The sequence below is a fragment of the Excalfactoria chinensis genome, chromosome 9, assembly GCF_039878825.1.
Source record: "Excalfactoria chinensis isolate bCotChi1 chromosome 9, bCotChi1.hap2, whole genome shotgun sequence".
Taxonomy (NCBI): Eukaryota; Metazoa; Chordata; class Aves; order Galliformes; family Phasianidae; genus Excalfactoria; species Excalfactoria chinensis.
Window position 1 is genome coordinate 111495 of NC_092833.1, and position 16512 is coordinate 128006.

Below are 16512 nucleotides of genomic sequence, written 5' to 3' on the forward strand. Positions count from 1 at the left end.
TACATTATGTGACTGAATAAAGCCCTAATCAACTGAATTTCATAGCTGACTTTGCCTTGACCTTGCAGGAGATAAGATTGGAGACCAGAGATCCATTTTAGCCTGGCTTATTCTGTGATGTTTGTGTGTATTTATGTGTGTGAGTGTATAAATGTGTGTGTAGCATCTGTCTATGCTGTATAAGGATACTTCAAGTGATGTCAGATCTCATGGCTATAATAAATTTTTCGTTCTGCTGGTTTTCTTTGCCCAGTCTGCCACTAAGAAACCTCGGAAGTCTCCAGGAGACAAAGGTCGATCTGAGTCTGGAGCAAGAGGAGCAAGTCGTGGAAGAGCTAATGGCCACCCTCAGCAGAATGGAGAAGGGGACCCTGTCACTTTGTTTGAAGTGGTTAAACTGGGAAAGAGTGCTATGCAGGTAAAATACCTAACTGCGTTACACCTTCAGATTTCAGGGCATTCTGGCTGTAGGAGTTCAATCTAAGCCTTACTGTTGTAAACACATGCATTTTTTTTCTTAAGCTGTAATGGTCCAATAAACTTTCATGTTTAACATTATCTTAGTCTGTATATGATGAGGAACAGTGAGCTGTGTTGGAGCTGGGGGCTGTTACGCTTCTGAAAGACAAGTGGCAGTTCAGAAAGTAATTATTTCAGTTGAATTCACAAGTATTTTGTTGATTGCTTTTGAGCTGAAAATGCACGTTGGTATTAAGCAGTCCATTAAACAATTACCTGTAGTACATTTTGCAGAAAGACAAAGTATGAAATGATATTGTTGTTGGATACAAAGTTTTTTGTTTTCCTGTTTGTTTTTTTCCCTTCACCCTTCCAAATAGCTGCTCGCATGCTTTTGAGTACTTGCATCCCTCTTGCTGTCTCCACCAGAGCTACAGAATAAAGCTGAACTAGCTGCCTAGACTTCCTCTCTAACTGAGGAGCAAAGATCGACACACCCTGAAGGCAAATAGTTCACTCTAAGATGAATATCTAAGATAGCTCCATAGAAACACCTCCAGAAATGTTTCTTACTTCTCTATGTTTTGATCACGTACTGAGGTCTTAAAGTTATTTATTAGCCTAGATGAGGCCCTTCTGAAGAACCTCTGTAGGTGATTCTTTTTGACAACGTTTGTACGCTTCTAGTAAGTTGCTGTGCTTCAGCTGTTTCTTTTTGGCATACAGAGAAGGAATGGTGGGCCCGAGTACTGATAACCCATTGCTGTTAAAAGCCAGCAGCGGTTACTACTGAAGGATTGTGTAGGAAGGCCTCCTTTATTTTGCATTTCAACAAAATGGGCCTCATGCAACATCAACATCAGTTAGTGTGTTCTGATTTTGTGGGGTTCACATGAGAAAAAACTGTACACTCGGAAAATCAGGGTCAAGATCACAGCTTCATTATTTTTAGCATAGCTTAGAACTGAAGCCCAATGTATCCTTCCACATGCATGAAAGCTATAGAATGTTTTCTCTGGACTTCAAATCAGTGATGTAAGAACGTTGTTCTTATTTGCTGTGTTTACGGTTATACAGGATTATCCCTTCTTATCTAGTAGGTGAAGACAGAACAAATTTACTCCTAACAACACAACAGGTTCTGCGTGCCTCTCCTTTCTACATGTTTTACATTGAGGCTTCCAACTTGCTTGCATTTCGATGCTTTTTCAAATTCCGTTTTTGGCAGGATTTGAGGAAACATCTGGAGTCTATTTTCTGGTTTTACTGCAGTACTGAGCATACGTTGTGCTTTACGTAGTGTGTTTGTCTTAGAGTTACTGATATTTGCAGGAGCCAAGTAAGAAGTAGTGAGTGATTGCTTTGAAGTTTGATGGCTGTGTGTGTGGAATTGACTGATAGGTTTTATCTGTTTCAAAGGAGATGCCAACAGAAGTCTTCCTCAAATTAAATTCTAAACAGAAGCAATCTGTATGTTTGCATTAGGAAACCTTTGGAATTCAGATACAAAGGAATTGTTTTGAGAAACGTGATAGTTATGTAAAAATCTAGAAGGGGTGTTTATATGCAGGTGCTCGGGTGCTTAAAACATGCTCAGCCTGTATGTTATGTGCATGAGAGATACAATTGACTAAAGAAATATTCCAAAAATAATAATGCCCAGTGTTACAGTGGGGGAGAGGATGCCTTTATCATGTGATTAAATGATTTTTACTTTGAATTTGTGGATAATGCCACATGAATCAAAGGGAACAGGTGAGGGATTTTGTGAACCGGTGAGGAGTGCTTGGCCTTTGTTTTTTTAGCTCATAGTTTTGATGCAGGTTTTTGTTGTGGCTTTTTTAGCCGTTTGTTGGTATTGTCAATTTCCATGTATTTGCACTTGTCAGAAGCTGTTATTTACTGATATTTAGTTATTTTTCTGTAATATGAGCCTGTTCGTATTGCAGTGCTCTTAAATTTGCTTCCAGCAATGAAAAACAGAAAAAAAATCAATTAATATAGTTTCAAATTACGTGGGAATTTCACTTCATGTGCTTTCATTTCTGATCTGCCTCCTCCAGCTGTTTGCTCTCAGGATATATTTTAGTTGGTAGATCTTTTTCTGGCTTAGTGTTAGCAGCTCCTGGCAGTCTAGCTGAGGAGTTGTATTCAGTTCTCACTTAATTTTTTTCCTCTGTTTTGGTTCTCATTGCAAGCTTACTGCTGTTTGCTTCTTCCAGGGAAGCAAAGTTGTGTTAATATTTCATTTTTCAAGCTTACATAACTTCAGAGGTGCTCTTTGCCTGTAGATCTTTGCCTTTTTCATGAAGTGTTAGCTGTATCCATCACATTCTCATTTGAGCTCTGTATATCAGTGATACCCACATTAGCCCAGTACTGGATTCTTGGTATTGGTTTTAATTTGTTTTTTAACCTTTTGTATGTTTAATCGCTTCAGAAGTTGGCAATTCTCTTTCTTTGTGGTGCAGTCTGACCTTACTGTTTTCTGATGGTTCATTCCTTTAATCTAGTGACTCTTCATAGAGCTATTTAGGCACACGTTTTTCTTTCTTATGCAAATATGACACTTTTCTGCTTTTCATCATTTGCCTCTTATCTTTACGTTGAATGCTGGGTGCAGATATATCCACTGTATTTCCCCGCTCTACAGTTCTGTAGGCAGAAAAGACTGTATCATCATTTCTCATGTTAAAGTGCCTGAGCTCACACTGGTGGGAGTGAAGGCCATGGATTAATGCTCGCCACCACCACAGCTGAGTCCCCTGAGCTCTGAGTTCTGGTCTGTGACCCTGGCATTAAGCCAGAGCTGAAGAGCTCATCTCATGTTTTGTCTAGGCTGCAAGCTGAACATTTCTCATGGATCAGTCATGTCCAGTGAGCAGTAATAAACTTTATGCTTCTGTGTTGGTCAGACCAGGTGTGGAGGCATTTCGTTTTCATGTATACGAAGGAGATTTGTGCCTCTCCCAGAAAACCATAAATAATCAGCAGTAATCAGACAAGGCATTCGGTACTGAAACATAAACAGATCTGTGCTGAGATTATATTACGTGCACGGCCATTTACCCGTATCTGTAGTGAACTGCAAACATCACTTTCAGGGTTGATTTTTGAAATATTTGAGCCCTCTGCTTTTATGTTGGTGTTGAATAGTCACACTAAAACATCTCCATTATATGCCAACGTGCGTTTTAGGCTATGTATGCCAAGATATTTCAGTATGCTGAAATGGAATTTTTCATTGTGCTACTAGTTCTCTGCTTACAGCAGAGCAAGTCCCAGAGCCTGCACAGCGTTACCAGCTGCTTCTCAGCACATTCAGCACAGATTAAGCTTTGCTTTGCTTTTTTCTCAACTCCCTGAAATACAGTCACACAGTTATTTTAATTGCATAATTATTATGCAGTATAATCCCTGTGATCCTTAGACCTCTCAGCGGCTCTAGTTAAGAACAGTTGTTGTCTGCCTGCTTCTGTCTTCATAAGCTGAGGCTGCTGTGGATCAGATCGGTCCCCCCTTCTCTCACACCTGCAACTGGTGTTTTTTACACTTGTGTACTTTGTAGTCACACCAAGAGGTAGAGATGTGGCACTGGGATGGATATTTTTCAGCTGGATTGGCTCTCTGATTCAGCTCATCTCTGGCAGCAACTCAGACTTATTCTTGGTTAAAATGACTGTGTAACCATCATCACATCTGCCTTATTTAGGAGGAATTGTGCATAAATACCTTGTTACTTGAGCTTAAAAATATAAACATTCCAGCTCTGACTGGGTCATCTCAGAAGTCCAATATCCTGTCACTGGCAAAGGCAAATAAGAAAGGACGGTAAGACATCAAAATATATTTTGGGAATTCTCCCTACGTCAGACTGTTTGCAGCCCAGAGTGAATGTCCTTTCTGTGTCTATGATAGCCTTAAGGGCTTTTTCTCCCTGGATTCTCTTATGAGAAGTCCTCTTCAGTGGACAGTGTCTCTGCATCCACCTTGACTATTTCAGGAAGGCAATGTTTTTCCTAAGATTTAACAGCATAAAAACTTAAGGATAATATCCTTATTATTATTGTCCTTATTATTCCTGTTCTTAATGTTGAAAGCATAGTTTATTAGTCCTTTGCTGTATTGTAGCAGTACTGCATTCTCTTACTTGAAGAATGGATAATGACCTGGGATTTTACCAGGCTGTCTCAGAAACTCCCCAGGAGTTTTAAATATACGTTCTCTAAAGTTTACAGAATAAAATCACTGCAACTATTTTTGTCATTTCAAATAGCATTTGGTTTTGACACTGATAGATGAATTTTTCTGCAACCTCATCTTGGCTTGTTTTGGTTATATGCTATTGGTTTTAAAGGAAAAATCAGAACCAGGTACATGTTTTCATGCTTGTTGTGCTAGCAACAGTTTAGCTGCCAAACTAAACATTCATTAATTGAAGATGTATCCCTTAATACCAAATAGTTTTTTTCCTGCAGTCATCACACAGTATTTCTTTTCCCTTATATAATTCATGGTTGATGATTTTGCAGCTAAGGTGAACTTGCAGTGCAGTCTGCAAAGACGTTTGTGAAATTGCCCACTGTGGTTAAAGCCAGATGAATTTTTTACTGTCTGAAATGTCAGCCTCTTGTGGAGTATCTGAGATGACGTGAACTCTGCGAATAACGCTAGCAAAAGAAATTGAAGCGTGGCTTTTAATGAATTGATGATATTCTGATTGGAATAACCGATTTTGTTTCTGTGCTCCTCTGGTGATTTTCAAACCTCATGCACAACCATCAGAACCATTTGTGCCCATGATTGGTCCAATTTAAGCAGACCGAGCCCTTTAGAAATCTTGTGATATGTAAATTGTGAGGGATCAGGATCTGCACACAGTTTGTACCATTTTGTAATGTGTTGGAGTGCTTGCCCCACATAATGATAGCCCATGCGAGTTCTTCTGCATAGGAATATGCAAAATGCCAAACACAGATGCCTCTGTGTGGACAGCGTGAGTCCCTTTGTTTTATTGGGAATAAACCACTTTAAGAATTTATTTCTTTACTCTCAGTGCTTCAAGGAAAAAAGTTACATAGATACGCACTGCATAAGCAGATTTTCTTGTCTTTACTTAAAAGAGAACAAGAGTCGGTGATACATTAAAGTAAGATTTAAAGTAATCATTTGGGCTCGTTAGAAAATGCTCTCTAGCAGTTAGCAGAGCATGAACTCTCTTAATTTAAAATAACCATCTTTAGAGGAAAAAGGATACATTGCAGCTTTTCAGCCTGCAGTTCTGTTTTATGAACCTTCCATTAGTTCTTTCTGTGGGTGTATATTTCTATCTGCCATTAGGAGTGCAATCAGTCATCTGGAAGTCTAATGCGCAACCTTAAATGGCACATACTTTGACATGCTAGGTGCTGCCTTCTCCTTAGTAACTCTGTGCAATTACCTCCGTCTTCACAAAATTTGACCCTAAATGACTTCCATTACAGAGAAGGGAAGGGAAAGAGAAGGGAAATAAAGGATATAGGTTTACTTTGAGAACTTTATACAGAACATTCCAAGTCTTTCGTACCTCGGTTTCTTTCCCTGTATTCTTATTTTCACTGTTCTTTTAAGTTATTCTCACCCCTTGTTAAAGTGTGCATTCTAGCTTTTACCTTTTCTTGAGGCTGTTCTTTATACAGATAGCTGAAATCATAATTTCACTGTGCTTTCAGTTTCAGTAAGCTTTGCATTTCATTTGATTAACTGTTCGTTGGCAGAAGACCTCAGTGTAAGCCACATTGTATGCTTTCATTCTATGTTTTGTACCTTCAGTACGAACGCCCCAAGTCTTATTTTGTCCATTGTATTCAATGTAAGTGAAGCATGTCCATGATCAGTTGTATGAAATAGCAAATTATCGAACTGTTCCTTATCATTATTTGCCTCAGTGTACAGTAGACTCAGATCTTTCACTTGAACATCCCCTTTGGATATAGTGCTTGTTTTCTGCTGGTAGCACTGCTGCCAAATTGTTGCTTAATTTAAGTTGTGAAATAGCTTTATGAAATGAGCTTTCATTAATATTTAGGGAGACTGTGCTAATTTACATGAGCTAGCCAAGTATCATCAGCAGTTAGTCCCTATGGCTCCTCCAGCACGGAATGCTTCTGAGTGTTGTAATATTCTTGCACTGTAGGAATATGAAATTGATTCATCGCTGAAAAGCCTCCAGGAGGTAATAAGATAATGAGTTTCATTTTTTTCATTCACTGCCTCAGACTTTAGCTTTTACTGGCATTTAAACCTGTTATTCCTCTCAGGAATAAAAGGCGTTCTGATTTACAGAGGTGTGAAGGTCAGTACATCCGTAAAGATCCCATGATTGATTTTAAGTTACTTATTCAGATTTTGGATCTGTTTTGTTGCTTCCTTAACTTTCTTCAAGCTTCTTATTTTTTACTTACTAACCTTGTTAAATCTTGTCTTCCAACACTGCTGCGCTGCAGGTTTTGAAGCAGTTATCTGAGAAATAATGAAGTGGAATTTTTAAAATCTCTGTATTGACCCCCTATTCATAATATATCAATTGTTATTTGCAGAAGACCTTGATTCTTCTCTCAGCTCTCATAAGAATGGAAGCGTTTTAAAGTTCAAAAAGTACTGGAAAACATTCATTTCTGTAGCATGGACCCATTGCAGTAACTGACTCAGTTGTGGTGCATCTGTGTGTATGTATCTGTAGCTTCTATATGTGGATGTAGGTATGTATGTGTGTGTGCACACATGGCTGCTTTCTTAGGGCAAAGAACTAGAAGTGGCCATGTGGTATTGGATTAATTGCTTACTCCAATCTGGCAATGAAAATGAGAAGCTAGAGAGTTGCTAGAGAGTTTTTCATGTGCTTTCTCATTTGTTGTCCATCATCATGTTGTCAAGGGACTTTTCCTTGCTGTGTACATTCATTGCATTTGGTGATCTTGAAAGCATTGGTTTCCTGCACCTGGAGAACTTGTACTATAGATGTCATGCTTCCCAGGAATGCTGAATTCATCCAGTGAAGTGTTATTTTCCATGTTAGATCAACATTCTCTGAAGGTAACGACATCTGGCAGCAGACGGGTACCACCAGCACAACTCATGCAGTCTATTTGTGCCAGCTTTCCTAAGTGTTTTCCTCAAGTAGGCAACAAGACTTTGGGGTGAATTCTGCTGGATGGAGCTGACTTGCAGCTGCCTCTTTTCCAAAGAGCTCTGAGCCTTTCATCCCCTGGTGCCTTCGCTCCAACATCAGTTCTGTATCTGGGGGGATGACAGGGAAGGGATCAGGAAATGAGTTGTTGCTATGAGAACTGTTCGTGTAGTTTGTTGTTTGCTTATGTCTGAGATACCCTTGGAAATGGGATGACTGGAGTGAGAGTAGTAACAAGATCAATTCATTTGGAAGGGTTAGTTTTAACCCGTGGACTATCAGCAAGAAGTCCTTGTTTTTAATGGGAGTCTTTCCCTCTATGCATGTTTAGCAAACAGATTCCTTTTCTGGCAGCGATCCGTTGTTGCACCCATTGCTGTTGCCTGCCTGATTTCTTTTTCTCTTCATTCAACCTCTTTTCCCAGTTTTTGGATTACTGCTGTTTTTTTCTTGCTTCCGTTGGTATTTGTCTCTATTTTGGGTCTGAAATGTATCTTTTTTTTCATCCTAATGTTTTCTGATTTAAAGCTCTTTTCTGTTACATCAAAAGTTAACAGTTTGATTAGGTTCCAACTGTTGTAGCATATGTAGTCTGGCTTCATTATCTCCTGTTGCCTTAAACTGTAATCCCTAAAAAAAAGCCCTACGAATAAGCATGCCAAATGTGTATGAGGGGTTGAATTATGTAGATCTGCGGGTCTGACTTCCATTTTGATCCACAGGAAATACTTCCCCCCCTCATGTTCCAGGATCAGTGAGCATGGTTTGTGTGGCTGTGCATTGGTGCCTCTGGTCACCCCATCGCCCCAGGCAGCCAGCAGGGCGCTGCTTGGTGTCATTGTAAGCAGCGTTTAGCAGGAGTTTTCTTGCCTCCTGGTGCATTCCTGTTCTGGACAGGCTAATTGTACTGTTGATTTTACTGAATATTGGCTAGATATATACATGTAAGTCTGTAGGTTGCTCCAAAAGTAATGCCTCTTGTTTATTTCCATGGAAAGTACAACCATGAGAACTGTACCACCATTTGATGGAGCGAATTCTCAGGTACAAAACACTCTTTTTCAACATAAGCACCACCATCAGCTATGCATTTCTGTCAGCAATGGGTAAGAACCTGCATGCTGCACTCATAATAATCTGTACCAGCAGAGTTGATAGTTGCTGCTGCTGCTGGAGAGCGCTGCCCACCATTCACTGTGCTACGTCCAGTGTCGGTTTCCTGAAATGTTCAGCAAGAGTCGGTGAATATCACTGTGTTTTGTTTTTTCCCACATGGAGAAGTTTAGCGACACATCTTTGCTTCATCTGCACTTCCATGTCAGTCACCATTTGTCTGACTGCCCCTCTGCTGCCATCTGCCACATGGCAGCAAGATGGAACAGAATACTGTAGGGAAGGTTCAACCTCTGCTGCCATCCGACCAACATGTGGCCTGTGGTATCACGGGCCAACCTCATAAAATAGGAGGCATTGCTCTCAGAGCAGCCAATGCATAATGAACGTATACACACTGCGTTGAGTTTAAAACTTTGTGTGCTGTGCACATAATTAAGGTGAGGCAAATCATACCCAAACATTAGAAGTTTTAGCTCAGTTTTTCTGTTGGTCTTTACTAGGTCCAGGTGGTACAAGAAGCTGACTTTGCCTGCTGTCCCTGCTCTAAGCATTATTTCTGATTGCCTGTTTCTCTTTATCTGCTGCTGGTGCTGGTGACTCTGCAGTGCTTCTTGTCTGGTCCATGGGACTTGATATTTTCTGCTTGTCTCTGTCCTTTGAATTGCATCATGGTTCTCAGCTTAGCATAGCAAGTGCTGTACTAGCTAGGACAGAGTGGGTGCTTAGTGCTCAAGGCCATTGCTCATCCCTCACTAATTGTAGTTACATGAAAAGACCAAGAAAAAAGAGAAGCAGAAGGTCATTGAGTTGAACTGATGCTACAGTTTGGAGGAGCTTTTTACAAACAAAAAAACTGAAGTAAGTAGAATCAAAACGGGAAAATCTTCCTCCCAGTCTCCCTCTGCATCCTCTTTTTTAATCCAGATGGGTTCACTGATGTAATTTATAGCACAGTGCAGAAGGGGCAGAATGTCATAGCAAGAACCAGGAGTGAAACTGAAGTTGGAAAGGAATCTTTCAGGTCGGCCTTGCTTCTAGAGGGAAGGTTTTAGTGAAATTGGGCTGTGGGTGGAGCACATTCCCTGGCTGAGAACTAGATACTAATGCATAAAAGTCATTTGAGATTTTCCAGGCTGAAAAAGAAAGGTAGTAAACTTCAGAACATGTTGAGAGCGAAGATAAAAATACGGCAGTGCTTCTGTGCAAATCACAACAGCACTGAGTAGGGTGCTTCTGCCTGAGAGCTGGCAAGTGGAGAATGCGATGGAAGTGTAAGAACTCTGCAAGAATGAGGTGGCATTGAGTACCAATGGCTCCTGGCAAATTTAAAACAGAAGTTACTCTTTTTTTTCCTTTCTTTTGCGGTGGACAGTTAATCCTTGAGACACGCTGCAGCCAAATGGTGTCGATGGCAAAGTGTCTGGTTCACAGATGCATTCATTACAATAAAAATGAAGTGTGTGGAACAATATTCACAGACCAGGACACTTCTGAGCTGTAGATTCAGGAGAGTGACTGGAAGTATCAGTGAGTTGTTACCCAGTTGGGTAAGGCCTGTTGGGCCAGAGCCTGTTGACTGGCTGGGCCCAGCCACTGTTTTTTAAGCTGGCAATTGCATGCTGTTCTGATAGGTACACTAGTAAAGCTGCTCAAACAAATGTTTTGTCAGTTCACCAGCAGGCTGGTCATTAAGCTTTGTCAATATTTGCTTTAGTAAAACATTTTTACACTCAACTATATTTGGTTTTATGTGCTGGGGGGGATTCTGCAGATGGAATAATAATAAGAAGAATGGGTCTGAATTCATGCTGAAATAAAAGTGAAGCATTCTGAATTGCTTTGAGTTTTCTCAGCAAGATTAATTTGAGCCAGATCTTCCTTTTTTGTTTCCTTTTGAGGAGCAGATAGTCAATGCTTCTGGAGTTTCTTCTACTGTGCGTGTGTGTGAGTGTGCTGGGAGACAACACCTCCAAAAACTTTCCTATCAGCAATTGGGATGCATGGGGATTTACACTGATTAGGAATAACTGCTGATAGCCTCATCCTGACTTGGGTTAAGAGCAAATGTAGTGATCTGTGTGAAAGATGGAGCATATTGGCTCATTTGGCAGATGCTGTTCTTGCAAGTACAGAAATACATTATAAACCCAAACTCCAAAATACAATAATCCATTTGTCAGGTATGCTCCAAAAGCCTAATCATGCTTCTCCTGGTGAGTGCTGTCTGGTGTATGGAACAGGACAGATTTTTTTTCTCCTAATGAAATGAGTAAAACGTAGTATCATAACATGATAACATAGTTACATTAAGCATGTACAATTCACTACAGCCCCTGTTTGTGTTATTGAGGAAGTCAGAATAGAGAGTTAATAATACTGTGTATCAGTGAGACTGATACAAGAAGCCCTATTTGCAATGCTGTGGACAGACCTCGCACAACCTACGTAACTCTCTTGCATTTTTACAGCAGTTTTATAATTATTTCCACAGTTCCTTTTGTTTGATTCTTCCTCGTTGCTTCCTCTTAGTGACTTTGGGAGGTTTAAAAATCATGGCTCTCCCCAGCACTGATTGTTCTGTAGTCAGAACTGCAGGGCACAGTGTAAGGGAAGCAGCTATAGGCTCTGCTACTCACTGTGCATCTCTCCATTAGTTTCAGCTGATGTACATCTGCTGCTAGCTCTTTCCAGTGATGGGATTGCACCTTTATGTTGGCTGACAAAATTCACTTACTGAATATTTTCATGAAGCACGTTCTGTGTCCCCAGAGATTAATATGTGACAAACCTCAACACCTGTGTACTTTCTGTCCTCTTCCCTGCTGTTATTCATAGTAATGACCGTGTGTTGTGCCTGCTTATGGGTGATTATCAAAACATCTCCTGCTATATATAGTTAGTGCAGTTTGAAACTGACTCTGCCTCGTAAGCTGTGTCTCACGTGGCTTAATGACTTCCAAACACTATAAAACCAACTTCTGTAAATTGGTTTTGTTTACAAAATATTCTTCATTTCATTCTGTTTTCTTGAACTGTGTACAGTGTTCCTGAATGATTGATACAGTATTCAGACCTTTATAAATATTGACATGTTCATTATGCAGTGTAAATTCATTTTTTTATCCCCAAATGATTTCTGCTCATTAGTTTTCTGGGCATGCATGTTGGTCCTTCTGTATGTAATCGTTGTAGTTGTTTTTTTTAACACAAGTGTGAAACTGGATAAATACTGCAAGTAAAATTCTGCAGGAATTAAAGTCATTTGAATTTGAATCTGTGTTCTATGTGATTATAATACAGAAAACAGTGCATATAGTTCTGTTCTCTAACAATATTTGTTCTGTCTCCACCCTGAGAGAAGGTGTATAGATTTCTGTGTTTGTACACGCATATAGTTATGTAAAATAAATTCTCAGTTCTGAACTTCTACTCTGAAAAGAATAAATAAGTTGCCTTTAATAAAATGTTTCTTTAAGAGTGTCTGATAAGTATTCTTTTTTTCTTGACAGTCCGTGGTGGACGACTGGATTGAATCATATAAACAAGACAGGGACATAGCACTTCTGGATTTAATCAACTTCTTTATCCAGTGTTCAGGATGTCGAGGTACAGAACGTTGGAAACAAGTTGTATAGAATAAATCTGACAGTCATGCAAGTGTGTATTAGTGAAAATGCTGATACCGTTGTGGGAGGCATGTGGAGGTATTCTGTGTATGCATGGTTTGTACAGAAATATTGTCTACGTTCAGGAATACTTTTATCAAGGTTGTTTGTCAAGGGCATACCCTTTGTTTTTCTCACTTTCTTGTCGTCATCCTAAAGTGTACAAATCCTCACAGAGACACTGATCGCCAGCGAAAGGAGACAAAAGATCTGTTAATCAAGGTAGGCGTATCTTTACTTCCCCTTTCTCTTTCTTCCTAATTTTTTTATTACAAGAATTAGTGGGTGTAACTACACTTCAACTGCCTTTTTTTTCTCTTTCTCTAGGAAAATAAGACTTTTTTTAACTGAAGAGGAGGGAGTCAGGCTTGGGTTGCCTTCAAATAGGAAGAAAGAAGCTGTTCTTGGCTTTTTGGTTTTACATTTTTTTTTCTCTCAGAAGCACCAGTCTTATTTCTTCTTCTGTAATACCGTATCAAGTCAGCAGCCAGTGGATAGTCTTCTGTACCCTAATTATTCAGTCTCCATTTATCTAGCATGGGCTGCTCTTTGTAGTATTCTCTTGCTCCAATATGTTTTCTAATGAATTTTTCATGTATTGTCATTTTACAGTTAACTCAACCTTGAAATGAGTGGAAGACAAAACTCCACTGTCTGTAGCACCCAGAGCCAAACTGTTAATAGTTTAATGATGCTTTGTATTATTTGCCTTGAGTATTACTGAAAATAACTTCAAAAATACTTTTCTTTCGTTTTGTACCTGATGTGTAAATATTGTCAGATCATCCAACGATTTAGTCAGAAGTCCATTTCCTTCCATCTTAAGTATAAGGAGAAGTCCCAGGTACAGGTAAAAGCATCAGAGTGAAAGAAACATAAGCCAACAGTAGCTTCAGCAAACCTTTTTTTGTAACAAAATAAATTCATGTATGGATGGTAGGAAAGACAGGAGCGATGGAAGGACTGAAGCTTGGGGTTTAGGATACCAGCCTGTGTTTGTGCTTTTCACACAGATTACCTGAAATATTTTCCAGACTTGTTTGGCTGCTTATGTGAAAGTGGCTGAACTCTATTTGCTTTTTTTTATTTTTACCACTCTTTTTTAAAGGTGTATGTGAAAAAAGGCCAGACTTCTACACCTCCATTCCTTGGCTGCTCTCCCCTAATTCCTGCATTTCCTTATTAGAGAAAGCAGCACTTAAAATCTCAGAAGAATTGCATCTTTAAACATGTTGTTACTGACTGACGCAGGCTGAGTGCCCGCTGTCAGCCATATGCTATTGGAGCAGCTGCTTCCCAGAAAAGCTATCCGTTATTGGGTGTGAAGCACAGCACTTCAAGAGGCTGATGGCGTTTAATTTTTATGCTGTTCATGGGTTTTATATTTTTGTTTGGTGGATTTATGGTAAAACTTTATCAATTTTCAGTATTCTGTTCTGCACTCACAGGGTATCTCTGCTGAGTTTACTATAGTGGCCCTTCAGTTTCAAACAGCAAGGGCAGGAGGTTGTCCTTTGACCTTATAGTGTGGTGGTGGAGGGATTTCTTTCTGTGCTGGTGTTTTTGCAGTGGGCGCAGTCACAGCTGTTAAGAGGGTTAAAACCCTGGCAGACAGCTCTGTTCTTTGCCATTCCCAGCCCTGCCTTTTCCCACTCTCACACTGCAAGCTTGCTTGCACAGTATAGAAAGTAAAAGCTTTACCACAAGATGGTGGATTTCCTCGATAGGCTGTTTAGGGTAAGACATGTAGTAAGCTACCCTTAAAGAAAATGAGATATGGAAATCTGGCCGTTTTCTGTGTTTGTGTGAGGAGGACCAAAGGTTCTTTTTCATTGGAAGAGTACACACTCTGTTATATGACATTTTAATTTCTATCTGAAGTACAATTCTGATCTAAATGCTAACTGTTAACAGATCTAACTTTGTGAGTATTGACTTGAAGGGAGGAGAGCAGCGACTAACTTGGGAGGAGGCTCCTCAGGGAGCCTTCAAAGTGACACTGAGTTTAACAAATAGAAATATATCTAAGTATGTGTGAAATACACAGAGGTTAAGATTTATTTCAAAAGCTGTAAATAGCTGAAGAGTGCACACCTATTCTGGCTTTAATTAGGGACTGTTTAGGTATCAAACTTAATAGTTTTATTTAGCGACAGTATTGAAGCTGACACAAATATTGATGATTAGAGAAGTGGTGTTTTTTGCACATTTATTCCATTCTATTGGGCAGTACATACATGGGGTGAGTTTGGGCATCCTTCAGTTTTGCTTAGGGATTTTCCCTAAATGAGAAGTGACCTCTTGTAAATAGGAATAAACAGTCACGTTGCAGAAACTATTCAGAAGTGGAAAATATTGTGGATTGTGCAGGCTAACGTGTGAGATGTGTGTAACTTTCAATAAAAATTAACCAAATGTTCAAGTGTCTGCTTATCCTTTGTCAGCGCTTTGGAGTATTTATGCAGTTACTTCTGTATAATGTGTTGTGGTTTGTGCAATAGTGACAATTAAAACATGAGAGAATTATTTTCAGCATGACTTCAATAATCTCTCTTATATTTTAAAGGTGACTGAGTATGAATGAAGTGGTTGTCCTGTTAAGCCAGCAAAAGCATCTCCATCCAATAATTAGATACTCAAAGGAGCTAAAGTAGTTCTTTGCGCCATTTTTCCATTAGTTTGCCCACTCAACATCTATGCTTATTGCCTATGCTGATTTTGATTACAAAAATGTGAAAGCAATTCAAGTTTTGCTTATCTTGCTCTCCTTAAAGTATTCCAGTGAAAATCCTTGCCTTTGACACTTGGTTGATGCGCTGTTCTTTGTGATGCTTCGTGCTATTTCTGTGAAAGAAGAATGGCTGACAAGAACTGGCAAATTGATTAATATATTTTCTTGTTTCCTCCCACTTTCAAATGCTGTTTGTTTTCTAGAGGGAAGATCTCCTGTTAGGTAGTGGCTTCAAAAGATGAGAAAGTTACTGTTCCGTTTTTATAAAGCTTTTACTTTTGGAAAGACCTTAAATAAATGCTGTTTCCAGTCCTGGGAAGGTTTGTTTGTTTGGTAATACTTGTTTTCTACAGCATTCACAGTCCATAACGTGTGTTGTATTTGCTGCCTTCTGGGTCTGCCAGAAACTAAATGCAGCAGTTTGCATTCTCAAATAACTGGGAGCTTGTAGAATGTAGGCTGTGGTAGTGATAAAGTGTTTGCTCAAGGAACTTCCACTTGACTGGAGGCAATAAGTGTGTGTGTCTGTGCGGCTGAGTTTGCCTGTACAGATTTGGTAGTGTGGTCTGTAGCGGTGCAGACACAGCTGTCCTTCTCTGCAGTGTCAGTTTTCTGTTAGTTTTAGAGTTCTTTTCCATTACTTTCTTACTTGAAGGAACTTTTCTTTAGCGCTAGCTGCAAGTAAGCTGAACTGTCTCATCAGCAGGATGTGTGCCCGGGTCCCAGAAGGATCTGTGTCAGTGTGATGCTGCTTCTGGGCTAATTAGCTCTGCCTCTCAGACTGAGTAATTAGCCCAGGTAGCATGCTCTGCTGCTATGACAACCAGTCTGTTTCCATTTCTGGAGCTCCGTGGATTTGGGTATCTGCATTGCTGTCTGCTTTTGCCTTCTGTTATTGGTACAAAACAAACAGAAAACCCCATAAGCACTCTGACCTTCCTGGATTTTAAAGGCTGAGAGCCATACCTGCAGAATAAATGTATATTTTTCCCTAACCAGAAGCAATTAGTGGCTGAAACCGCCTCTTAAGCTGTGAAGGACAAACCAATCTATCAGGTTCATTTAAGAGTGGAAGCTTTCTTTTGAAGGAACAAAGGTCACTGACATGTGGAAGGGGAGAACTCTGACTGCTTTTAAGTACATAGCAAAATCACTGCAGGTTGTTCTCTTATTTCTTTTCTAATAGATAAGCCAGAGACTTGCAAATTGTTGAGAGGATTTTACGAAGTGATTTGAGTACTGCATCCTCTGCTAGCCTTACCCAGTGCTGAACAGCTTCAGGACACCACTTACTGAAGGAACAAAGCTGATGAAATACCCTCACTGTCAATTGCTTTGTGTGACAGCCTTGTCTGGATTTTAAGGGGCTGTCC

At 39.8% G+C, this 16512-nt stretch overlaps 1 protein-coding gene across 2 annotated transcripts in view; it reads left to right on the forward strand.

The window, feature by feature from the left end:
• The window catches only part of STAG1 (STAG1 cohesin complex component), a 156997-nt gene that overhangs the window by 48972 nt on the left and 91513 nt on the right, over positions 1-16512 (forward strand). For both annotated transcript variants that reach the window (XM_072344212.1, XM_072344213.1), the window contains exons 4-5: positions 254-418; positions 12253-12349. In XM_072344212.1, the coding sequence (XP_072200313.1) occupies positions 254-418; positions 12253-12349 (262 nt within the window). The remainder of the gene's footprint in view (positions 1-253; positions 419-12252; positions 12350-16512) is intronic.